Source organism: Canis aureus, chromosome 2, assembly GCF_053574225.1.
Source record: "Canis aureus isolate CA01 chromosome 2, VMU_Caureus_v.1.0, whole genome shotgun sequence".
NCBI classification, from domain to species: Eukaryota; Metazoa; Chordata; class Mammalia; order Carnivora; family Canidae; genus Canis; species Canis aureus.
In genome coordinates, this window is record NC_135612.1 from 89,907,010 (window position 1) to 89,933,539 (window position 26,530).

General features: G+C 37.6%; 1 protein-coding gene across 5 annotated transcripts in view; it reads right to left on the reverse strand.

Annotated features, from left to right (window-relative positions):
• SLIT2 (slit guidance ligand 2) overlaps positions 1-26,530 on the reverse strand; it is a 347,237-nt gene that overhangs the window by 26,013 nt on the left and 294,694 nt on the right. For all 5 annotated transcript variants that reach the window (XM_077881285.1, XM_077881294.1, XM_077881275.1 and 2 more), the window contains 4 exons: positions 18,135-18,259; positions 17,898-17,995; positions 16,504-16,643; positions 215-308 (listed from right to left, as the gene is read on the reverse strand). In XM_077881285.1, the coding sequence (XP_077737411.1) occupies positions 215-308; positions 16,504-16,643; positions 17,898-17,995; positions 18,135-18,259 (457 nt within the window). The remainder of the gene's footprint in view (positions 1-214; positions 309-16,503; positions 16,644-17,897; positions 17,996-18,134; positions 18,260-26,530) is intronic.

The window sequence follows — 26,530 nt, forward strand, 5'->3', positions numbered from 1 at the left end:
GACAGAAGGAAAGGCCGTATTTCATTTCCTGTGGTTACTAAAAAATAAACGATCGATGCTGTAGATGAACACTTATGAAAGCGCCGCTGACGCTAGAGGATGTCCCCTTCATCCCGAGCAAGGGTGTGGGGGCGAGGCCCGGAAAGGAAGGGGAGCCGGACAGGCTCCTGGGGGGCAGCCCCGCCCTGTGGGCCCGACACAGCCTGGGACTCACTTGAATCCTTTGGGCATCAGGATGCACTTGGAGTCGTGCTGGCAGGGGTTCAGGTCCTGAGCGCAGAAGTCCAGCTTCTCCTCACACAACTCGCCTGTTAACATGGCAAACGGCGTTAGTTCACAGAGAAAGCTTAGCAGGCTTCCCGGCAGCGGCCGTCGCGGGCCCCAGAGGTTAACACGGCTTGTGACTGGGGAGAAAAATACATCACAAGACACGAAGCCAAGATCCGAGACGCTGGTCACGCTGCCCAACAGCCTGACGGTTTGGGGCAACACAACTATCGCGATTTGCCACTACTCTGAGCCCCTTCAGAATATACTGTTGGAACGAGGAAAAGGCAACCCGGATGCTTTTGCGTTTCTGCTGTTTTATTTACGCTAAGTTGGCCTTTTTACTGAGGTATGGCATGGACCCAAAGGATGGATGATTAGCCAGTGAATCTTCACAAGCGGAGCCCTCCCGTGCAGCCAGCGCCCACATCCGGAAACACACCACTTACTAGCACCCCAGAAGCCTGACCCCGGGGTAAGGAAATTAACAGGACCCCACGTCAGTTGTGTCTGTTTCTGAACGTGACGTAAGTGAAATCACGTGGTAGGTACCCCTTTATGTCTGGCCTATTCTGATGTTTTATGTCTGAAAAAATAATCCTCGTATCTTCATAGTCTCCGAGGTCTTTTTTTTTTCTTTTCTTTTTTTTTTCTGAGGTCTTATAAAGTCTGGAAGAAAAAGACTTTGTTTCCCTCGTATGACTTCATTTCAACAGCTCAACCGAATACCCCTTCGTTATATCCACTAAGATGGGAAAAAGCAAAAGGAGAATCAACCTGAATCAATCTGAAAGGGATATACACTCCCTGCCCCCCCCGAATATCAGGTAGCTAATTAAGAATATATTTTATCAATAAATGAGAGCTAAAAGCACAACCATGCAGATTCTAGACACTCTATGTTGAATTCCAGGTCTGAAAAACTCTTCAAGAGATTTCTTCAATTATAAGTAATGTGGTCTATTTTATTTTCCGATATGTTAGGCCAAAATCATAATTTTCAGTGATACTTTCCCCATCATTTTGTGACCTAATAACTAGAAAGATCTGAGATTTAAAAGTTCTCTTCTTTGCTACCCCTACCTCTTAGTCACTTTTTGTGTCCTATATAGTAAATGAATGAATAAAGTGACACCACTGTGGGCAGCTGTTCCTTTCCAAGAAACTGTTAGAACTTTCATTCATTCAAGGTGTATGGATATTAGCAGCACCATTAAAAAACGAGGAGTTTGCAGTGCATTCCTTTGTTATAAGACTTGTCCTTTTAAGGAAAAACTTTGCTAACCAGTAGAAAGAGTTGCTTAGCAACTCAATGCGGCATATTATTTACACTTCAAGAATCTGCATCCATGATGCAAATATATAAGTGTATTCAGTTATTATATCAGTTTGGTGTAAGGTAATTTTTTTCTATCTCTTAAAGTGAACTAATTACACCGAAAGTCTTCTATATTTCTTCTATAAGGAGGCTGTGTCTCTTGATTTATGATACGAGTTTTCAACAACACGTACGTAATGAGCTATTTTAAAACAGGGTTTATTTAAAGCTTTTCACTTTCAATTAGTTTTACTTTAAGTAATTCACCTTGATGAAATTCATTCATTATGATTTATCAGCCTACCAGGATGAATTCATTTTTTAATTTTCTAATCAAATCTACTTGGTTGGATACAGGCTGTTTACCGTAGTCTGCAGACAAGGCAGTTTGTTATCATTTATGGTAGAGAGGGACCATTTAAGATATAAAATAAATTAAAATATGTATTTTTCACTCTACACTCAAATAAGAAATTGTTTTAAAAATTCTAAGCAAAGGGAAAAAAGTTTGACTTCTTATTCACTTGGATCTAATCCAATCCAACCCAACTCAACCCAACTCAACCCAACCCAATCCAATCAAGCTGACCTAAACCACAGCTTGTTAAGTATTTACTATATGATGCTGTGCTAAATGCTGCAGCCACAAGGACAGATGTAATGTTCTCTGCCCTCAATCAGCTCCCAATCAACCAGTTGAGAAAGAACATAGAACACAGAAAGAGAAATTCATCTCTAATAGAAGAAATTAGAGTTGACCCTTAATTTTCCATCAGGTGTACCTCCATAACTCGGTGTGGAAAGGTGTGAAAAAGGAAATGGTTCTAAAAAACTGTTGGCTAAACAGATTGGCCATTCTGTAATCAATGGCTTTCAGACTACACATGCTTATTTGAATGTAAAAAGCTATTGATAGCTTTTCCTTATAAAATAGGTACATAATATTTCTTATAAAATAAGGATTATTTTATTTTATAAGGAGTCTATCTTATAAGAATAGCACAGCAGCAATATTAATCGTTACTGAACTTGTGTATGATAATTTTTTGTGACCAATAACTCTGGTTAAGATTTATCACCTCAAAAAGCATCTGTCTCCCTGTTAGTGTCACCAAATATTACAATACTAACAACTATCACAAAGGCATCCTCTACATCCCATTTCTGCCTGACTCACTACTAAAGCCAAATCTTGCGACCTATACTTGTCTCTTGTGTCTAGTTATGATTTCATGAATTTATCTCAAGTTCATGTCTGGGCTAATAGTATTTTCTTTTGTGTTAGTAACTTTAATAAGTTATGTTGTCAATTTTTCCATCCATTGTACGTCCCTTCTTTATGAAATCTTCATGGATCTTTTCAAACATTTGTTTTCAGTCTACAATTTTTCTATGTCATGTTTGCCTATGCCTGCCTATCCTATGGAACATATACTGTATGCATTTATTTATGAACTTCATAAGTATTTGTATAGTGTTTAATGTATCAGATAGTTTTAAACACTGTACAAATATGAAGTCACTTAATGTTCATGACAACCATTTAATAAGGAAAGGTAATAGGGCTGCACTCTTTTGGATAGCACAGATTTCATGGTGTTTATCTCATTCCTTTTCTTTGACTGGAAGATCACTGAGAGCAGTACTCTTGGCATATTTGCCTTTATATCTCTATAAAGTATGATATTATGACATACTAAAATAATAGTTACTGAAAAAAGATGTAAGAGTTTTCTATCTTACTGGTGTATATTTAACTTGGATTTCATTTTAGCATTTAGATATTTTTGTTTAATTTTTGCTTAATAATTAATCATGCATTTTTAATTATAAAAGGTGACTTTTCTTTAAGCATTACTTTAAATTTTCTCTGGCCAAATATTAAAATAAATGTTTTCATTGGACTATTTCTTTTTTTTTGAATTATACTAGATTCTACTGTACTTGGGGGAAGGTAGCTTTTACAGTGCAAATACTGTCCTGCAGTGGTGAGACTCAGGAGCTCAATAGAAGATGGGAATTGTAGAAAGCTCCACAGAAAAATACAGAAATTTATTTATATCTACATCTCAACCAGTAAAGGAAAGTTGGACATTTGAAAGCTGCATTGGTTTTCCATGACGAATAGAAATAAAATTCACTAACACTTGTTCACTCCTATGCTTTTAGGTATTACTGAAAAATTTCCCTTAAAACTCACAAAATTGAGTGAACATTATGCAGCCTGCCTGCCTTGCTTCCTTTCGTTCCTTCCTTCCTTCCTTCCTTCCTTCCTTCCTTCCTTCCTTCCCTCCCTTCCTTCCTATATATGTAGTTAGAGCTAGTACTGAATTAGTGAAAAAAATCAGGGGAGAATAATGGAAAATAAGGCAATTGCGTTTGCTCTTTCAATGGTCCAGGGCCTGCCTGAGACAGTATCATCAGTGCCTAGCTCCCTTCTTGAGATGATGAAGTATGAGGTGATAGAAAGGAAAGGTGGAAATGTTCTTTATTCTACCACACATAGTTAGCATTATAATCTATTATCCTGTCAGCAAGTCTTTATATTTTTAACATGGTGGCAGGAACCATAAGTTAGCTCATTGGAGTGGTTAAGGACAATATCCTTGAAGAGTGGTTAAATTTCAGTGCCCAGGAACCCCTCGAGACAGGAGTCTAGACAAACATGGACTCCATAATTTGGCTCCAACCCACTCTGCTAAACCCGAGGAAATCTTTATTTTTTATTTGCTTTCAGCTCTATACCCTTAGAAGTCCCCAATGACAAAGTAATAGCATGGAACAAAATGGTTGCCTGGCAATTGTGATTTCATTTTCACTTTTGCCTTATGCTTTAAGGTTTCTTTTATTATTTTTATTATTATTATTATTTTTGGCTTATTTTATTTTTAAATTATTTTATTTTATTTTATTTTATTTTATTTTTTTATTTTTTTATTTTTAAATTATTTTAATTTTTTTTGGTGAGAATTTAAAAAGAGGTGTGTGAGAGAGAGGGAGGGAGGGATATGTTTTGGAGAAGAAAGGGAGAGTGGTCAAACAGGAAGCCTATTGTTATTTCTTCAGAATAACAGGGTGAATAATCTGCTATGACTTATGAAGAAAAGGCATTGCATCTTCTAAACAGGTGTCTTTTTTTGTAAAAAAGTGACATCTAGTTCTTGGATCACTTCTTCCTGATTGTGTCTATCAGATAAGTCTGGCAGAAAGTAGGATTGGAAATGGCCAAGTTCTACAGTTATAGTAGCATGAGCTGTAAAGGAGCAAAGCAAGAATGATGCCCACTCCCCTAAAAGGGAATGGTTCCTAAAAGGGAATGGTTCCTCAAAGCCCACTCTTGAGGAGGAAATATAATCACTATTTACTGAATACCTGTAAATGTGATTTTTCTGAAGATTTTGATATGGTGGTAATGTGACCACATATCCTGGCTTGCTCAGGACAGTCCTCTTGTCTTAAGGTAATCATCAATGAACTCACACAGATGCCCTGACTTGAATGATAAATGTTATGGTCACCTTGTAGGTGGAACAGTAGAAGCAAGATCACCAGAATTAATGCTCTGTTTAGAGCGAGGACTGAGCCAGCATAAAGAAATCCTAGGGAGTAAGTACTCTTAGTGGGTGAGATGATATTTGGGTTGCTGAGTTATCGCTTCAAATGGCCTTCTGCAACTTCTTCATTATAAAACAGTGGCCTGGTTGCAGGAAAGTGAACTATTTCTTTCGTTCTGGGCTCCAATTCTTCATTGGTAAAATGATCTTCTGGAATGGAAGTTGTGCAAGGTCAACTGTGGCTCTAAAAAAGTAATCTCTCACACACACATGTACATGCAAAAGGACAAACCTACAAAGATGGATAATGCAGAGAGCAGGTTAAAAGAGGGACCATCACCCTGGGCTGCACAGGACATGATTGCATTCAGTGGTAAGAACAAAGTGTCAGCATGTGCCCAGAACTGTCTGAGGTTGTGATATTGTGACATTGTTGAAGTGAGGCAGAAATACTAATGTACTTTGGTGGCTGTTACGGAAAAAGGTCCCTGCAATTGGCCCTGCCTCCTGCTTCATTTTAGATCTATGAACCGAGCTGATTTTATATATGTATGTATGTATTTATTTATTTATAAAAGATTTTATTTATTTATTCATTCATGAGACACACAGAGAGAGGCAGAGACACAGGCAGAGGGAGAAGCAGGCTCCCTGCGGGGAGCCTGATGTGGGACTTGATAGTAGACCCTGGAATCACATCTGACCCAAAGGGAGATGCTCAACAATTGAGCGATCCCAGGCATCCCAAAACTAGCTGATTTTAATGTTCCTTCCTTCTTGGATACAGGGAGCTCTTCCTGTTATCTTCATTTATACTCCTAGCATCTTAACTTATCCTTTTGTTTGCATTTCTTATTATCAAACTTACTGAAGTACTTTGGAACTATTCTACAAACTTCTTCCATGATATCATATGGAGTGATCACCCTATAGCTTTTTCTCATTATTATGACAACGAATCAGATTTTTAACATCATCATACATTGTGAGTGTCAACTATGTATGAGGACCTGTGTTAAAGCTAGGAGTAAAATGGTGAACTATGACAACAAAATGTCTTTTATCCCTATTCTCACGGAACTTACACATGAGAGGACTGCAATGAAACTTCTCCCCTTAGGGTATTAAAGGTGACAAAGACCAAGAGAATTACAAAGCAACTGTGTCTTGTAGAGAGGGAGAAAAGTGAGTCCAATGTCTGTTTCATCAACTTTACAATGAACAGGAAGACTGGCTTCAACTTTGCGGAGAGCTACAATTAATAACTACCAACTATCTATATTACTATTAATTTAAAAAGAAGAATATGTTTTATTAACTTATCTCAAAGACATCAAAGCTCATGATAACTGGAGGATACCTGAGTTGAATCTTGTCATAAATTAATAATTTACATTTCCCTTACACAAATTTCTTAAACAAGCTTTTCCTTAAAAAAATACTGGTTCAAAAAAAAAAATACTGGTTCAACTCATGGCATTGTTGAAAATTTTTAGCTATAGTGATTCTTTGGCGAATCAATGAATAATGAAGATATTATACAGTCCATAGGAGTTAACATTAAATGCTTTCTGAAACTAATAAATATAGTGTTAAAAGGAAAGCAACCATTAATAATAGGATTAACTCACATGTACCCTGGAGTGGGAATTTATTTAACCAAAACACAAAGCTGCTTTAATTTAATAATTTTCATAATAAAATGTTGGGAAGAAATACTTTGAGACTGACCCATCAAATGATTAAAGGACATGCATGATGATATGTGATGAGGTCCTTTCTCTGGAGAAATTACAATCTGGAAAAATGAGAAGGAAAAAAAAAAAGCCTAATTCTTCAGCATTCCTTGGGCTTCGTTTAGTGACTAAAATATGGACAGCATCCTGGCTTAGACACTGGCTGAATGACTTATTATTTTTATTTATTATTTAAAAATATACTACACAGTCCTCAAATTCATTATTACCCCTAAAGAAATTTTCTCCTCTTGCTAAGGTTAACTATGCCTTTAAGAAGAAGATATGTATGAAGAGTTATCAGACAATTTGTTGATTTCCATCTGCCAAGAAATCTGAGTAAGAGCATGTCTCACATGGGTTTATTCAGTCCTCAAAGTCTGAGCAGAAAAGGGGTTGATTATTTGGCCCCTGGATTAGGATTTCTGAAATTTTTGAACTTCTCACTGTTTAAAATAGTCATTTTAGACTGATAAAGCAATAGGAAAAAGTACATTTGACTCAGTAAGCATCTCATTTTAATTTTTCCAAAAGTTAAATGACAAGTTATAAATTCAGGTTGAGGGCGTCTACAACAAAACAATGTTAAATATAGGTACATAGCATTGCTGGAATACTCAACTGTTGCTAGTTTTTGCTAACATAACCAGATTTTTTTCTCTGAAACAGAAAAAAGTTTCAGAGCCCATTCTGGAAATCATAGATATATGAAGGGAGAGAGGAGGGTCCTGGGCTGACACTGCCCACTGTTCTTGTTCCCATTTATAAATTATCACCAAACTTTTTTTTTTTAATACAAAAAGGATCATTAATAATGATAATCATAGGGAACTTATGACAGCAATCTGAATAACTGAACCAGCATTCTAGTGTTAAACTTAATCTGTTATGACATTTTCAAATATAACAGGGGAGGAAATCTGGTCAATCTCCAGGACAGAGTTCTGGAGATGCATCATTCTTCAAATATTTGCATTTTGAAGTTCTTGTTTGCCTCAAGAAAATCCTGAATAAATGGTCCTAATTTTACCTTACTTGAATTGGCACAGCAAGGGAAGGTATCAAAAACAGCAACCTAGTTTTGATGAAACTAGGATGAAATAAATGAGATTTAATTTCTTATAAGTACAACTTGAGTGCAGAGGATACCTTTACTGATATTTTACACCTCCTCATTCCCATTCCATTGACTAGCAAATTGCCTGGCACAAACTGGGTACTCGATGGCTACTGAAAAAGGTGGAAGAGAGCACTTTTTGATTGCTTTTCAAAGGAAAAAGCTTTAAGAACATTCATGAAGGAGACCCAGATGGTATAAAGAACAATGCAAGGACGAACAGAGAATAAGGAATCCCTGTAGCAGATCTGTGTTCCAAGAGCCCAGCCCGAGGTATGCCCTGGCAGGCCGGACAAGCTGCACTATCTACCGTCTCATTGCAAAAGAATAACCATTCCAATTGGAAATGGAGTGCGTGAATTCAGGAATGATAGACATAGGAGTATCAGCACTTAAGTGGCCTGGTTGAGAAAGGTAAGATAAATAGACCTGAATGTTTCTCGTGACCAAAATTTAAACATTCCATCCCATTCCTATAAAAAAAAATTGCACATTTCCCATTTGTTCTTCATTCATATAAAGAAAAACATTCTCTTTACTCTCAGAGACCTTTCAGTGTAGCAAGGAGATGGATGAACTGTTTGTCTTCCTCCTCCTTTTCTTTAAGAACCAAGTCTTCCTGAGGATTCTTTTCAATAATATGATGGTTTCTTATTTGTGTCCAATACACTGAAATTCATCCTATCAATTAGAAAGTTCAGTGGCCTCCAAAACATGATCAATAAACTACCCAGATCATCTCTACTTCTCTAAACTTAATTAATTCCATGGTTTTATTTCTATATAAGGAAATGATCTTGAGGGGAGTGGGTTCATGAAAATCCAATAGCCACTGAGAAATGTCCTCTGGGTGCAAAAGGTATACAAAATGGGCCATGTGTAGAAGGCGTACCTTGTCACAGAATAACATCATGAGATAAAATTAATTATAATTCAAAATAGGAAGGCTCAAGAAAATATTCTGTAAATGTGGATAATGAGATGTTTTAAACAAGGAAAATTATTTTATGTTCTTATTTTTGTTCTAAATAGTATGAAATGGGTTGCTCCGTAATGCCTTGTTCGCTAGAACGCTGAATTTGCCTTCATTCAGAAAAGACTTTTTACTTATCAAATAGTAAAGTTTAAGTATATTATGCCACTTTCTTGGGGTATGAGACATGATGGCTTTGTACTGGTGAAATAACTGACCCAAATTGAACTCAAAGTGAGGAAACAAAGCCAAATAGTTTGCCTGGTAGACAGGGATTATGTTTTATGCATTTAACAAAATCACATTTGATGCTTCGCACAGTGTCCTGTATAAGGTATTTTCTCAATAAATATCTTTTGATTTTTTAAAATAAAAAACTTGCCTCTCCCCAAAATAAACAAAAAAGAGGTGTTTTTCAGTACTTCCTCATTGGAACATTGGAGCTAAATAATGTAGCCAATTCCAACAACTACTGAAACTCTAGAAATATTTAAATCTGTTTTCAAAATAAATAAATCCAGACTAGATTGAAATAAGGCTTAGTAAAGCTAAACTGTTGTTTTGGGCTGAATGGGTCCTGCCTACTAACTAAAGAGCAAACAGGACCTTTAACAGGTTTTCTGAGATTCAAATTTAAGAAGACTTTGAAAGGTAGGAAGACGAAGGCAAACTACACAATCTTATTAGGCTTCTAGAATATTCTCTCGAGTTAAAACACACTGCAAGCATGATTGCACGTATATTGACTTTGACTTAAAGTGTTATGTATTTTGAGGCAGAATAAACAGCAGTAAGAGTCACTGTTATTAAGGGATCATAAAAATTTAAAAATATACACAAAACCTAAAAAAAAAAAACCCCAAACAAACAAAACTGTGAAACCCAAGAGTTCTTCAGCATTTAATATTTCCTTATACGTCAAAGACGAGTAAAGGGGTAAAGAGAATCAAAGACCTTCCTGAAGTCTTTCCATTTGAAATGTGCATGGAAAACAGAAATACAAAATAATAATTTAAAGAAAGACATACTGAAAAATATGGGGAGAGAAATTTCCCTCGCACATATAATTTACTTCAGGTAAGATTTTCTCTATCAAAATTCCCTTAAGAATTCTTATGCCATTAGAATAGCAGCCCCTGGTATTTTTGAAGTACAGATATTTAACACTATATGGTATTTCCCCAATCTTCCATCTTACTCTCAAGCACCTATGTGAGGTGGGCAGATGTCACTATCCCTGTTTCCCAGAAGAAAAAAAAAATGTAAAAAGTCCCAGAGTTGATAACCTCATGCCAGGATAAGAAACCTGAGCTTTTCTCATTAGCTACACAAATTCATCAGTACCCCCAACCTGCCCTTTGTGATGGAAGGTAGCCTAGTTATCAGGGAAAATATTTAATTAATTGTGCAGGCATTGATTAGGCACTTTTTTTTTTTCATGTGTAGATAAAATAGACTGCCTGCACCTGAATTTTGTGGTTACAGCTTCACTCTTTTCAAATGGATATAAAAGACTATTATATACAGCAAGCTGAAAAGACAGCAGAAGAAGAGCTTGCTTACCCTAAACCATAGACAGAGCCACTATGGGATGTAAAAAGATTCCAAGCCTGGAAGATAGTAGCAAACAGGAAGAGACTTATTCCAATGGAAACCACCCCTACTCCCAATCGCAGTGCATGCCTTGGGGTCAGTTAGATGTTGGTTTCCATTTGCATCCCTACTTGCAAAGTGTGTAACCTTGGGTAAAATGTTTTCCTATTTTATACAAGTTATTACCTTAAATCCTTTTGTTCACATCTACGGTGTTTTTGTAAAGTAACAATACATCACCTAATTATGGAGTTTCTCTTTATTTAAGAAAGCTACTCTCTGCTCTAAAGAAGCTGAAATTTAATTTCTAGTTAAGTTTTGGATTAAAAAATAGAGTAGAGTTTGACTGCTTTTTGAAGCGAATTCAGTCAGCAGCAGATTCTTGGAAAGAGAAGGCATTTTTATAAACATAAGCATGAAATTTAGTCAACATATGAAACCACATGGTGATTTAAAACCCTATCACACTGCCAAGCTAGTTCCTGAGAGTATAGATAACTATTTAAGGACATATTCCTATAACAGAACAATTGCTATTGTGTTTCTGAGATGGAATCAAACCTTAAACATCCCTGTCCAGACCACTAATTGCTTTAGTACTTGTAAAAAGAAAAGGGGACATTTGACCAACAATAGTATTGGATTCATTAATCCTCCAAGAACTGCACAGGCTTTATTTTAGCATTCTAAAATATGAAGCCATGTTTTCCCATTTTTTTTAATTTTAATTTTTATTATTTTTTTCCCATGTTTTCAACTTAACTCTGTACATAGTAAGTGACCAAACACAGCATATCACCTAAGTAATGCAACAGAGAAAAAAAAATTAATGAAGTCCTTAGTAGGAAGAGAAGAGGAGAACTGCTATATAATGCATTCCATGTTAACTCTATTATCCCACTGCAAATGCTTTACATACAACCGGAAATGTCAAGACAAGCACATATTGTGTTCCTGTTAGGATGCCGTGCCTGTATGTGACATGTGAAGACATCTAGTCAGCTGAATGAGTAAAAATCCAATGTTGTTAGTAATCATTCTGAATCTTTATGATGGAATTTCACAAATCCTTCAGGATAATTCCCCAGAAATGCCTATCACTAGCATTACTCTAGGACGTCTTTTCCCGGGCCCCTGATGTTTTTGGGGAACTATGTGGACCATGTTGACATCAGTGATTAGATATAGTTTTTTTTTTTTTTTTTTTATGCTTTAGAAATACTGCCAAATCCTCATGACATTCCATAATGTGTTTTGACAATGTGAGTCTAAAAATCAACCTCCTGGGCTTTGTAATATTTATTTTATAAAATGTTTTAATAAATATATACATCTTCCAATATTTTCCATGTTTCAAATTACTAATGATGTTAGTTAAGAGGTATAAGGAAATTTCCACTATTTAAAAATTTTTCTGTCTGTACCCTATATACTGTACTGAATGATCTGGTTTTCACTGTAAAAGTTATTCTTGTTTGTGAGATCTTTAAAAAGTAGAAGCATAAAACCAAGTAGGAAGTAGAAAGTATTAGTCTTTCTTTTTAGCCACCCCTTCTTCTCACTCAGGCTACATCTTTCATAGCTTTCTAGAAATTGATAAAGTGCACTTCAGATGCCCCTTTTACAGTGTTTGGCATAGCTCTCCATGTCAAGGATCTGAGGGACTGATTTGACATATTAATTTCAGATTTTGCCAACATTCCTTTCATCATGTACACACAATGAAATCTATGTAGCTTTAAAAGAAAGAGGGAAACTAAAATGGAAATCATAATAGACTTAAAAGGCAACTAACCTTTTTCCACCTCATTCAGATTAGCAGCTGGCAGCGACAAAGACAGAAGAGACAAAAGACTTTTTACATTGCAATACAACAGCAGAGCACACGAAGCCAATGCGCAGCATTAACAACAGAGAAGCCAAGGGTGAGAGCAAACTGAAGCAAGGCTTAGATTTCTTACCTACGGCAGGCCAGACGCACAAACATGGAGTAAACGAGGCAAAAGGTTAAGGCCATCACACAGGGAGCCATAGGTCTGTGTCTAAGCCAGTTTATTTAACAACCAGCTCTACCTCTTGAAGCTATGCACTTCACGGTTTGTGTGGGAGCATTGGAGATTTGGAAAGCGAAGAAATAATGGTACAAAATGGAACGACTAAAATGGTCTGAGTATTTTCAACAAAATAATTCTGAGTTTTTACATGCCCAATTTGTGTGGAAGCTTTCAGTCACAGAATTTCTGTAATCCCATTAATATGCTGTGGTTTATGTTGTGGCCAATTTTGTGTTATCTTTGTATATGGTCCCATGAGAACAGTGTTAAGAAACATAACGTTGATGTAGTTCATCCAGGGTTCTGACTCCTGTGAGCTGTGCAAAAACATATTTTTCAACTCAACACCTAAGTTCATACCTGAGCTTAAGAATAGATGACAATGTTGCAGGGATGCCATGTTTACAATTTTTACTTTTATAGGTTTTGAGCTTAGGTAATTTGAGGGATTCCTTGAAAATATTTCTCCAAGGTATGTGCTGTTTTTAGGAAGGATATAGTAATGATTAAAAGAAAAACAAAAACGATCTCGCAAGCTAAAATTAAAATCTTAGAGTGAATTTTTAAGTTATTTGTTTAATAATTCCAGAGTCCTACCTCCTGAATCTGTACATACTAATGTTAATTTAAAATCACAGTGAATTAAACTTTCCAAAAATTAATCTCATCCAAAAAATACTAGCTACCAACAGTCATATGACACAACTAGGAGGATAGATAATACGCTGAGTTGGGTAGAAAAGAATAGTTTTGAGAGCTCTGGTGGGGAAGGCAGAGCAAGGATTAGATAATAAAAAACAATATTGACCCTTAAAATTTATGTTGTCAATCCCTGCAGGAGGAAAGAACAGAGAGTTTTCTCCTTTAATAAATCAATAACTATTTACTGGGATGTTTTGGTCACAAGGGTTTAAATAAATTTAATTTCCCAATGGCAGTTCATTTTGTTTTGGATATTTTTAGCTCCATTTTAGAGCCTGCCCATCAAATCATGAGTTCTCTGTCAGACTGCTTGCAGATCTCTGAATTTTCTCTGTTAACAACATTATGTCCATTTCTGACTCTTGACACGGGTGCCAAATGTTAAGACCTTTCACCATAATAATTTACAGCCTTTTCCCATGAAATTTTATTTGTTCCTGCTCAACAGTTCACTTTCTCATTGTCTGCCTTTGGCGGTATAGAGCAAAACATCTCCAAACAGAAAAGCAACTTGTGACTTGAATGATTTTTAAGCAATGACAACATGATTATATTCCCTGAGCACAGCCGGGGTTTCTTTTCCCAGGTCTCCTACTCATTAATCAGATTCCAATCTTAAATCTAAACAATACAGCCATATTATTAACAACAACAAAAAAATTCCCCCCTCACTACAGACTTGGATGAAGCATGATATGAAACTCTAGAGTCCGATTTATGCTTTCCTATAATTAAAGGCCATTTATGTGCCACCGATTTCAAAATCTGCAGATGGTTGCTTGATATTTTGTAAATGAGCTCATTTCACATATGGACAAAAATACGACAGCTAATGGATGAGTGACAAATGTGCCTGGTAGAGATACCTGCTCTGATGCCCACTGTCAAGCTCTTGGTTGCCCACAAGACCCAGCCCAGTTACTGGGGCAATGTCTGCATGTGCTGTATGCTGCGAGCTTTCTAGTGAGTTCAATGTTTTTGTTCATCCTTTGCCCAAAGTAAGGCAAGCCAGTATTTGCAATTGCTATGGCTAAAAACATGTCAGAGTCTCAGTTCTTGTTGAGAGCCCCATGACTCTGGGGTAGACAGTCATGGCAGATTTCCACACGATGGCTTTTACAGATGTCATATTTTGGCTCAAAAGGGGTTTTGCTACATTTTGGGGTTGATATGTTTCAGATGAAGTGATTGGACAGATGGAAATGAGGGTTCATGACACTTCTCAGAGGAAGTGGCACTGAACAAAATCACTTAGGATGGAGAAAACATGTTCAAGAGGAGCAGGTGCTGGAAGGAAGCTTGGAAAATGAAGGGAGAGAAGGTAAAATAAGACTCAAAAGAAATGGATAAGGAATAAGATACAATAAATCTACAGCCAAAGCAGGGGGACCCCTCCAAACCAACTGAGAAGAGCTGCCACCTGATGTAAATTATCCTAAAAAAAAAAAAAACAGTGTGTAGGAACTGAATACATGGTGCTTTCAAGCTGAGGTTCTCATGAGGGGATATAGATCAATTCTTGATTTTCGTGCTCAGGAGCACACGGGCGAACCCAGGTATGCTTGAGCTGCTGGGGTCCGATCTGTCCAGGTCAGTGCAGATAAGTTTAAAGAGGCTACCAAAATTAAATGAATTAAGCCCTTCCAGTAATGACCAGAGCCATGATAGGAAAACAGAATTCTTCTATCCTAAGAGGGTAACAGGTACCGATTTTAGTGCAAACACTGGGTTTCCTGTACAAGTCTAAATCAGCTCAGTCAACAAAACTCAGATTCTCAGGGCAGCGCCCGGGGCTCCAGGACCTGTGCGTGCAGGTCAGTGGCAAGTCTTGGAGGTGTGACACATGTAATGTGAGTGCAAATGTGAAAGTTATGTGGCATCTAAACTCCCCAACCATGTGAGAATGGAGACCTACTGGATATACTTGCTATCCTCTATTAATGGGAAATATCGAGGAATTCAAACTAGCCACTAAGGGGCCGAAGGGCTCCACATATATCATGGAACAATTATGATACAACATGTTCAGATTTCTAGTAGACACGTAGCAGATCATATGATATGCTTCACTGGTGTAAAAAAAAAAAAACGTATCATGGAAAAGACAGGTTTGAAGGCAAACAGGTCTGGGATGTCAAAACAGAATGCTTTTATTTTATCTAGCATTTTCCCACCAAGAAAGTACTTATTAAAATTCAAAGTTTGAGTATTCCATAAAAGCTTAAATTTCAATGCTATTCTAACAAATCCCTGGGAAAGTGAATCATACAGATGTGCTCTCATCTTTTCATGTTTAGAGATGTTAACCTCAGCATCCACACAGTTATCCTACCCTCTGATATTCTTAACTATGTATTAAAATTGTAGACAAGTGTAGGGTTAAGGAAAAATAGTCATCAAAATAAGAATGGTGATTTTGGATAGAGTGACAACTCTACTTCCCCATCTTTTCTTACAAATAAAATCTGTAACATTCCCCTTTTCTCTAACAACATTAAAATGAAGTGGTTTATTGCTAAGAAACAAGATTGTAACTCAGAGCCGCCAAAACCAATCAGAACAGATAATCTGACATAACAGGGAGGTCTAAACTTGATGTTGCCCTTACAGCAAATTGGTTTGTGTAGGGAAGTTTACCTGCTGTGAAAGACTTAACGGAATATGTCACCCCCAGATACGAAATGTCAGGAAGAAAGAAAAAAAAAAAAAGGTGGTAATTATATGATTATCCAAAGTGCTCAGTATCTTCCTGATTATGTTTTATTTAGAAGGACATGAGTTACTAAGGGAAAACACAAGTATGGACACGAGCCATCTCAAATGCCTAATTATGTTTTGACAATGTGAAAAAAATGCCCCCTTTTCACCTACGTATTGGTGGGTCGGTTTGCATGGGAGAAATGCTTTACGTGAAAATGTTACGTAACTGTGGTCTGAAAACTTCAGAACGATCATTTCTTTTTCTGCTGGAGAGTGTGGCTCTACGTAGATGCCTGTGTTCTGAGCCTGCTTCGTCTTTCATTGGCTTGGCTGAAACCCTCCTTAGCTGTTATTCACATTGCATCTAGTTTTGGAACACCTACCGGTTATTGAATAATACAATGGCTTAATACACAAATACAGCACATTGCCAATGATGCTTTCAAACAGAGACCCTATTGACGGCACAGAATTTCCTGCTCTTCCTACCTGTGTACTCAGGCGGACAAAGGCATGTGTAGTTATTAATTCCATCGACACACGTAGAGTTATTTTCACAGTCATTATCTTCACAGTCATCAACATTGACTTCACAATTTTCTCCTTCAAATCCATCGGCACAAATACACCTGAACGCCAGGAGGGGAGAGAAGGCAAAAGACATGTTCTTGCTGCATTTTAAAGTCATATGGTCTGAATACTGAAAAAAAAAAAAGCTAAACATTCTCATCAATTACAGAGGTTTTAACTGTAAGAAACTGAACTTTAAAATGCTTTTAAATGACATGTAGTAAGCATGGATTTAAGGTAGTATCCAGTCAGAAACAATTTAAAAAGAAAATTTACGTGGGCCGCAAGATGGCAAATGGCCCCATGGTCCTGTAAGTCAATAAATCCAATGTATTCGCAGCTCTAAAACACAAGCAAAGTTTACAGCCCTAGATATCTTAATATCAACTTGTGCTCTAATAAAATGACTCATGCTTCTCTGCTCATAAATGAGGAGGCACTGATTCTGACTTAAAAAAATGACACTATCTCCTACCACAGCTGTAATGTCTTCCACATCTCAAAACAAAAAAATATGAAAATTAAATTACATCTTCCTTGTCACCATAAAGTGTACACGTTCTCTTCAAGTCTCAACAAATATAGTTTTTCAATGACAATAAAAACATCGTATACTTCACCTCGATACGTATCAGAATAATCTTGGGGAGTAGTCGTACTGGAAACGCGACCATTTCATAATGGAACGCAGAGCTGAAGAATTTTTATAATAAGAAGTGGTATTTCTAACAAGCTTTGCAGTAGATTAACACTCTTAGGTGAAATGATTACTGTCATTATAAGAACTCTATTTCATAATTCATGAAATACATCTGAAGTAATTGTACCGTACGATTAAATAACTCCAGATTAAAAATGTTCACAGCATGTTTGTCTCCTCATTTTGTGGCCTGGAAATGAATCATTAATTTTCTGTTTCCGTGGGACCTGCAGCTTATCATTACACACTGTCTGTTAAAGCAATACACAAAGCAACAGATGAATTCAGGACTTGAAGTAGGAGACCCCTGGCTATTAATTAGCATAACAGAACTACTACTTTGTCTTGACCTCATCTGACTGCGTGAATCCTAATGCACGTACCTGCATGTCTTAAACATTTCTTGCTTTTTATAGCATCCTGAGCTGAGAATACTGTAATCTCTCCACTTGTTTTTTATATTACAGTATCTCTGAGAAGGACTAATCTATATTGTTCTTGTGAAATAAATTTCCGGCGTTAAGAATAATACCCCTTGACCTGAAAGGAAAATGAATGTTTGCTTACTCATGCTCCAACGCTTCAGAAAGAATATTCTAGATGAGTGACCTACCAGAATCCATCTTTTTCTCCCTCCTTTAAGTGGCAAGTTCCTCCATGTGTACATGGGTTACTGATGCATGCGTGGATTGGGACATCACAGTCCTGCCCCTGGAGAAGGAATGGCCAAGTCAAGTCAAGAGTAAACAGAGGAGATCTCAGTACATCGAGAAAACACAACAGAATAATGAGGACCCACCAAAGAAAGTTGTGTTTTCAGACCATGGCTCCCTCAAAAGGTTCTACTTACCTTGAAACCATAGGGACAGGTACAGCGATAAAAGTCGACTGGATCATTGTTACAGGTGCCATCATTCTTACATGGGTTTGATAAGCAGGGATTACATTTAGCTAGAATATTGATATCCACAGGACCTGAAAATTAATTAAAAAATATAAGAAACCGATGCTTTGTGTTTTCAGTTCTCTTGAATTATTTAAATGCCTTAATATAGCAGATTTTGTATGAAAAGTGTTGATCACATATCTATATGTATTTCTCTTCCATGAATAAAACCAAAATTAGCATCATCAGATAATGTTCAAGAATGCAACAGGAGAGCACCTCATTGAGGTCTGGTGAGAGTGCCCGGTGTCAGAGCGGGACTATGGACTGTGAACCCAAGTGGTTCGGATCCGACGGTAGTGATGCCCATATCACAGGTCAATCCCCTCATGGGCCAACTAGCCTGTGTGGATGCATCCTGTGGTTTGCCTGCACCTTAACTTTAGCCCACTTGCATGGACGAGCACACCACTGATCCCAAAGAGGACTTCGTGTGGGTCCGTCTGGGGGAGCGGGTGTTGGGGCATGTGCGGGCAAGTTCAATGCATAAATAGAAATATGTCAGTGCAATTAAAAATACAACAGTATGCACCTGCCTGGCTATCATTAGTTCAGTAGTGTTCTTTCCATACAGGAGATAGAACACGGTGCACTGGAAATAAACCAAAAATGTAATTTCCATCATATTCCCCCTCAGATCCCTTCGGTTCAGTGTGGTGACACATTAGCGCAGGCCTGTGATAGGTGAGATTTCTGTCTCTTCCCCTCCACAAAGGAAATACCGTAGACATAATCTTCACTTGCGATCTCACCTTTCGGGATACACGCTTTAAAAAAAAAAACCTCCTGATCCATGAAAGGTTTAGATTAAAGGCAGATTCATTTGCAGCCACTTTCCTTTGGTTGCACATATTCATCCCATAAATGGCTAACAATGCGGAAATTGTACTGTCTTCGATAAAATTACGTTCCACCGATGCTACGTGCGTCCGTATTTTTGAGAGCTCCTTAGACTGCCTCTTGGCAACCGATGAGGACAGAATCAGGGTGACATATACCAAATATATGTCATATATTGTCAATCAAATAAAATCAAATATAGACGTCAATCAAATAGATGACACATATCAAACTCAACTATCTAGTAACACAAACGTTAATGATGTTTCTGTCCTCAGCCTCATCTCAGTAGTTCTTCATCCCCGCTGGAGCAAGCAGCGATCATTCCAGCTGAGCGCTTCATCCCACGTAACTTCCAGCGAAGCTATCTGAGTTGACTGTCAGCTTGCCCCTCTTCCCACTCTCCCTGACCTAACGTTCTGAGGTACCTCCCTCTACCCCAAAACGTCTGCTCTCATCGAATTCTTCTACAGGTTAGAGGGTATGTTTGTGAGTAACGGGGTTAGTGACGGGAACAGAAAGAAAATGTGAGTCATCACGGTAGGCCTCAGGACTCTTCATATCTATGTGCTTACTCCCTGACCCTAGAAAATACCAGAACACACTCACATAATGGCTTTGGAATAAAATCCGAAGGAAGAGAGTGTTCTGTATCGGTCAGTTTTTTCTATTAACAAGAACCCTAAATTATTTCTACAAAATAATTTCTTCTTAAGAAATTATTTTGTTTCTTCTTAAGCCGCTGGGAAATGGACGACAGGTCTGGGGAATGACTTTATCAATGGAGAGGGGTGGCGGGTACTTCTAGTGACACCTCCGTCACTAGGGAGACCTTGCCAGTGTCCCCTGCATTTCCCCTTGGTAACCAGAGTAACGAATGCAGCTTTTTCTATCAAATCACAGCTGGGAGATTGCTGGGATTAATACCAAAGGGATGCTCAGAGACATTTAATTTCTCACCCCCGCCCTGACTTGTTTATTAAATAAATTTAGCTATTAAGCACCCTGGAGAAATAAGTGCTGACAGTTAGTTAAAGCAAGGAGTTGAATTAAGATAACACCCCACCATGAATAGCCCTGTGTTGGCCAACCTTATCATGCCTGAAATCAGCAACAGAAAAGGAAGTAGTGGGCACTTGGCTAGGGTAGAAGAAAGAAGAATCTCATTTGGAAAAAAGCCACAGGGGGAAACAGCTAAGAATGTGCACAAGCAAAACAGAACATCAGCAAATATGAGGACTATAAACACTCATCTGGCCACTTCCCAAGACCTTGAGGAAGATTGCCTCGTGGTCTATTTCTGTGCTTTAAACCTCTTAAGACTGTGGTTTGAATAGAGGAGTTTAGGGTTGGCAGTTGTGTTGTTTATTCTGTGGAAATGTGACATTCTTCAAAAATTACACTTGATTGTTTAGATGAGGAACCAGAAATTGTTTCAAGAAAAACAATTAAAAACATCTTGAAGCATGTAACAGAGGATGGAGATAACAACACTGCCAGGCTGAAGGAGACTGTTTTAGCACAGAGCCAAGATTTAATACATATCCACTGAACTGTATCTAATATGTTAATCAATAAGCACTAATTTCTCCAATAAGCACTAATTTTTCCAGGTTTTTTTTCCCCCAGGGACAAATTTGGGTTCCTATATAATTAATCCTGCTCAACTATTTTCATTACCTAGAATTTCTTATGGGCAAACCAAATGAGATCATTGTCCCCTCATATATATTCAGTTTAGATAAAGGAATCAAAATAACAGCCTTTCCCATGTGCGCTGGCTTTTCCCAATATATTTCTTAAAGCTGCAAACTGTTTTGGTGGCATCAGAATTGGGATTATAGTTCTAAAATACTGAGTTCTGGGGCGCCTGGGGGGCTCAGGGGTTGAGTGTCTGTCTTTGGCTCAGGGCGTGGCCCGGGGGTCCTGGGATCGAGTCTTGCATCAGGCTCCCTGCATGGGGCCTGCTTCTCCCTCTGCCTGTGTCTCTGCCTCTCTCTGTGTGTCTTTTACAAAAAAATAAATAAATCTTAAAAATAAAATAAACAAAATAAAATAAAATAACACACTGAGTTCTAAGTTCTTCAGGTTCATAAAGTTGACTACTCCAGCTACCACTCTATCCGCTTCTCCTTTTTCAAACCTTTCTTTTAAAGTCCATTTCTCAAAGATAATTTCTTATTTCTAGTTCCTGAGTGTGAGTAAAGGGGTAATTCAAAAGATGTTTGTGAGATACAGCAATTCCAAATAGTGTCTAATATCCCCCAAATACCTTACAAGTGATATGATTATTTATTTTTACTTAATTCATTTTCTTATTTAGATTGTGATTCTCCCAAACTAAACATCCTTCCTATAGTGTGATTTTCATGCCCACCTGGTTTATCTAAATCTGCTCATTTCTATCTACTAGGCCCTCAGAATTATATCCCTTGTATCTGGCTCTCTCCTCTCATTCATCTTCCCACCAGTATATCGTTCCTCTTCTAAGTCTACCTTCCGTTTTCTTTTTTTGCCTTCAATTTGTGATTTATTTTCTACCCAGGATACTTTCTCTGAGGTCCTTTTCTGCAAAATTCTTATTCAAGGGGATCGACATCTTTAATCCATTTCTATAACAAGGAGATGATATCAGAGCTAAAGAGTGATGCTGAAGACGGCTCTTTAGGGGAAAACCAGCACATATAGAATTTTGCATACTTAATTATTCTCAGACGAAAGAAGATGTCCAGGAACAGGAATTGGACAAGACCCTTATTGTAACACAAGCAGTCTTGGACAGAGGGTCTGAGGTCCATCAAGCTAAACTAGTAAGCCCGATTCGTTAGTACGGGTGTGGAGTTAGAGTAGTGGTGGTCGTCTCAATGGGTTGCTTTCAGTGTTAAATGAAAGGATACTGAGTTTTGAGTACAGAGTAAAGTGAGAGCAAGCACAGAAACCCCAGCCAAATTCAGACCGTCTTCCCGAGGCTTCCAAAGAAGGTAGGCAGCTGAAAGGAACATGGGTGGTTTACCTGGAAGGAGAAAGGAAATCTTCCTCCGCTTGTTTGCTCCAATTTTAACACTGACTAAGGCAAACTAGAACTTGCTATGTATTCATTCATTACAGGTTTCACTGAGCACCTTCTGTCCGTGCCAGGAGGTGCTGAAATTTGGGAAAATTGTAGGGACTATAATTATCAGAATCATGGAGGAATGGCAGGGGGCACTGAGCGATCATTATTCACTGGGTAACAACACCCAGCATTAATGATTTTATGTGTTGAAGGACTGCAACCAGGGTTGCAAATTTGGCATGCACAGCCACCAGGAACACTGCAACGTTAAGGAGGAGAGTTTTTGTTCTTACACTGCTGCTTGGCAAGGAACTGCAGCTTCCTTGCTGATACAACTTCACCAATCTTCAATCTTTCCACCTGCCCTAAGTTTAGTCTCAAGAAATTTTAAATTATTGCCAGCACATTAGCCTTTGTAAGGATGTGAGCCACAGAGGACAAAAACAAAACAAAACAAAACAAAAACTAGTTTCAGGAATATAGATGTTGGGGCACCTGGGGGGCTCCGTGGTTGAGCGTCTGCCTTCAGCTCAGGTCGTGACCCCAGGGTCCTGGGATCGAGTCTCATATCAGGCTCTCTGCAGGGAGCCTGCTTCCCCCTCTGCCTGTGTCTCTCCCTCTCTCCCAGTGTTTCTACTGAATAAATAAATAAAGATCTTTAAAAAAAAAGGACTATACATGTTTACTATGTCCCTGAAATGAAGGAGGGCAGTCTAGGATAACTAGGGTGATTTAAGACTTGGTCTGGACTTAAGAGAGCCCTCCAGCATCAGCTGTATGGATTGGAAGTGTGTTTAGCTTAATAATTCAAAGGGAAAATGAGCCAAAAGTTTGGTTAACAATTTGTCTTTGCCAGTTACTTTAATCTTTAACAGACAAACTGCTGGACCTCAAATCCATTAAAGCTTGTAGGCAGACTTGCTTACTGGACGGAAATCACTCGCTATGCACCTGACACCAATATCGCCACCCACTGAGAATTGCATTCTCACTTTGATTTATTACTAAAAGCTCCAGACACAAATTTCTAACTATATCCCAGAGTCTGCCTTCATTGTGGCATCCCTTGGAAACCTAAGTCAAATAAGAGAATCCTCTAGCACTGCCCTTGTATAAAGTCAAAGGTACATCAAAGACAATTCAGGAAAAATGTAGGGGGTATTTGATGTTGGGCATAATTAACTAAAAGAAGGTTCTTATTTAAAACCCCAAAACTCTAAGCTTCACTTGCTATTACATTACTGCATTTCTTAAGCATTAATATCAAATGCATATTTTTAACAACATTCCATCACTAGTCATTCATTTATCAAATATTTATCGAGGATCTACTTCATGCCAGGAAGTAAGCTAAGTCTGGGGAGTTCAAAGGTAAGTGAAACATCGAAGTTTCTGGAAAAACTTACAGTTCAGTAGTAGAGACATGCATATATCAACTACAGAATGCAGTTGCAAGAGGATGTGGGAAATGAAAATGCAGGTTTTGGAATATGTGTTTTAAGTTTCTGCAAGCCTACACAGGGGAGGAATTCACTAGGTGCATGGAAATATTAAATCTGGAGATCATTAGAAAAGCCATGGTCATGGTATTGAAATCAGTTAATTTAATAGGGGTAGGAGAAAACCTCATCTATATCAACATTAAAGAATGTAAGAAAAAGGTGTCAGCAAAGGAATGAAGAAGGAAGCAAAGAGAATGTACAAGAAGGAGCAGTCTCGTGGGACACTTGGGTGGCTCAGTGGTTGAGCATCTGCCTTTGGCCCAGGGCGTGATCCTGGGGTCCTGGGATCGAGTCCCACATCAGGCTTCCTGCAGGGACCCTGCTTCTCCCTCTGCCTGTGTCTCTGCCTCTCTGTGTCTCTCATGAATAAATAAACAAAATCTTTAAACAAAAACAAACAAACAAAAAAAGAGCAGTATTGCTCAATGTCTAAGACAAAAAACAAAGATGACTAAAAGTAAGCCACTGAAGTTGGCAAGATAGAAATCGCTGGAATTATTGTAGTTTTACTGTAGGGTTGGAGATGGTCGACACATGATAGGGGGTTAAGGTCTTATAAATTTGAGTTGCATAAATGATTTAATAAAAACGTAAAGGCTGCATAATGCCATCTCTGGAATCACTAGGCTTGGCTATTTGGTATATATATATGGGACTTCAGGCCAATAAATGTTCTGGAGTCACAATGGAATGGAAAAGAACAATAATAATTATTTTATGGGATTTTATGATAGATTGAATATGGATGTATGATATTTAAGAACAGAATATGAATTGCTGGTTCTCATCCCCTATTAAAATTAATGTCTGTTAAAATTTCCCAGTGTTTTAAGTTTTCAAAAGTATAATGAAAAAGAGTCTTGTTAAAAAAAAAAAAAAGAAAAAAAGAAAACAGAAAAATAGTCCTTGCTTGTTTTTTAAAGATGGTGCTTTTTGGCAAGTAACTATGTACAAACCTGAATGTTTTCCTTGGCCAGTGAGCAATTCATAATCCCAAAAAAGCTAAGCTTATTTCAAAATTATAATTATGTGCTGGTGGTAATAAATCTGAAAATGTAAAAAGGATCTGATCAAATTTTAAGTATTACTTCAAAATGGATCTAGTTAATTTTTCATTGCTTCTAGTTTGGGCTACATTATTACAATTTTAAAATTTTTAAAGATTTATTTATTTATCTGAGAGAAAGAGAGAGAGAGAGAGGGGCAGAGGGAGATGGAGTGGGAAAGAAGAGAATCCCAAGTAGGCGCCCCACTGAGTGCAGAGCCCGATGCAGGGCTCGATCCCAGGACCCCAAAATCATGACCTGAGCCAAAATCAAGAGCCAGATGCTTAACTGGGTGAGGCATCCAGGCACCTCTAGGCTGTATTATTTAATTGCCTAAATGACTAAGGACAGGATCAACCAGTAATTTTGAGACACAAAACAAAGATCTCAGGATTGTCAAGAACTTCCCTAAAAGGAAGATGTTGATCTTGCTGGGGGGGGGGGGGGGGGGGGGATAGTATTACAATGTTACTGCTGAGAGATGTGGAATTTCCCCAAGGAATTCTGGAACCTAGAGGAATCTTAACATATAAAATTAGTGGAAGACATTATTAATGTGGTGATGCATTGTTGGTAATCTTAAGACATGAAAAGGTTCCAGGTTTTCTGATCCTTTATCTGAGTTCCTTTTGACTCACTATCAGAATCTCCTGAAGCCCTGATGGACCTGGGGGTATCCATTACAACCCCATGATTGTTTGGTCTGGATATATGTTATTAGTATCTTATACCTATGTTTCTATTGTCAAATCTCCATATTGTTTTGAGATTATCTGTTTAAATGTATCAGTAGAATATAAACTCTAGAAGACCAACATCTTTCTACGTCCTGTTTACGGCACGAACTAGAGACTCAATTCCTTGGAACTGCGTCTGGTGCGTAACAGGAACTCACATGACATCCGGTGAATGAAAGAAGGGACATATCATTCATTTTCACCAGACTGTTCATTTTGGCACATGTAAGTGTTTAGTAAATGTCTGTCAAATTAAAAGTGAACAACTTAGTCGTCTATGTAGCTAAACCTTTCTGAGCCAAGAGCAATAAAGAAGTTCTCAGAAATTAACAATATTCTGCATTTCGTGGGGAGGGCAAAAATCTCTGCTTTCTACCAATTCCTTGACCATTTTAGCATCATCTGATATGTAAAAGATGAAGACTGGACATTTGGGTTATGAAGAAAAGTCATGACCATTTACCTCCCACTCAAGAGTGTTCTAACCCAGGTGTTTTTTTTTTTTTTCAGGTGTTTAATATTCTCTGATGATCTATTTCATCCAGTTTATTTATTTCTATTGTACCCCGAAACTATATTATACAATAAAGAAAGTACTCTGAAAAATGTAGGATAAAAACTGTTAACTGAATATATTACTCAAAATAATAGCCTAGCCTTTCCTAGCAGAGAAAACATTTAAATTATATTTATATATAGCTATATAAACATATCTTCAATTAAAGGATATTCATCTTCCTGCTGTAATTTGAAATTACATATTTACAAATCTTAATATTAGGAGCATGCACTTACATGATTTCCATGAATAAAATTAAACATATTAAACTGGCATAACTATGGGAAAAGTTAAAATATTAAAAACTCAAACTATAAAATATTTAAAGAAGTGTCATTTTATTGCTTTCAAGCTCATAAGGCATGTTAGCTCAAAAACTCAGTAGATTTCTTAGAGTGAATTATTTTAATTAGTAGATTAGAGTACTTTGCCTTCTACCAACACACTTATTATGAATAACTATTTCTAGCAACGCACATGAAAGTGGTTCAAAACGTTCATTTTCCAAGTATGTTTCAATAGTAGAATGGCTCTCTTACTTACATTGATGATTTGTTTTGA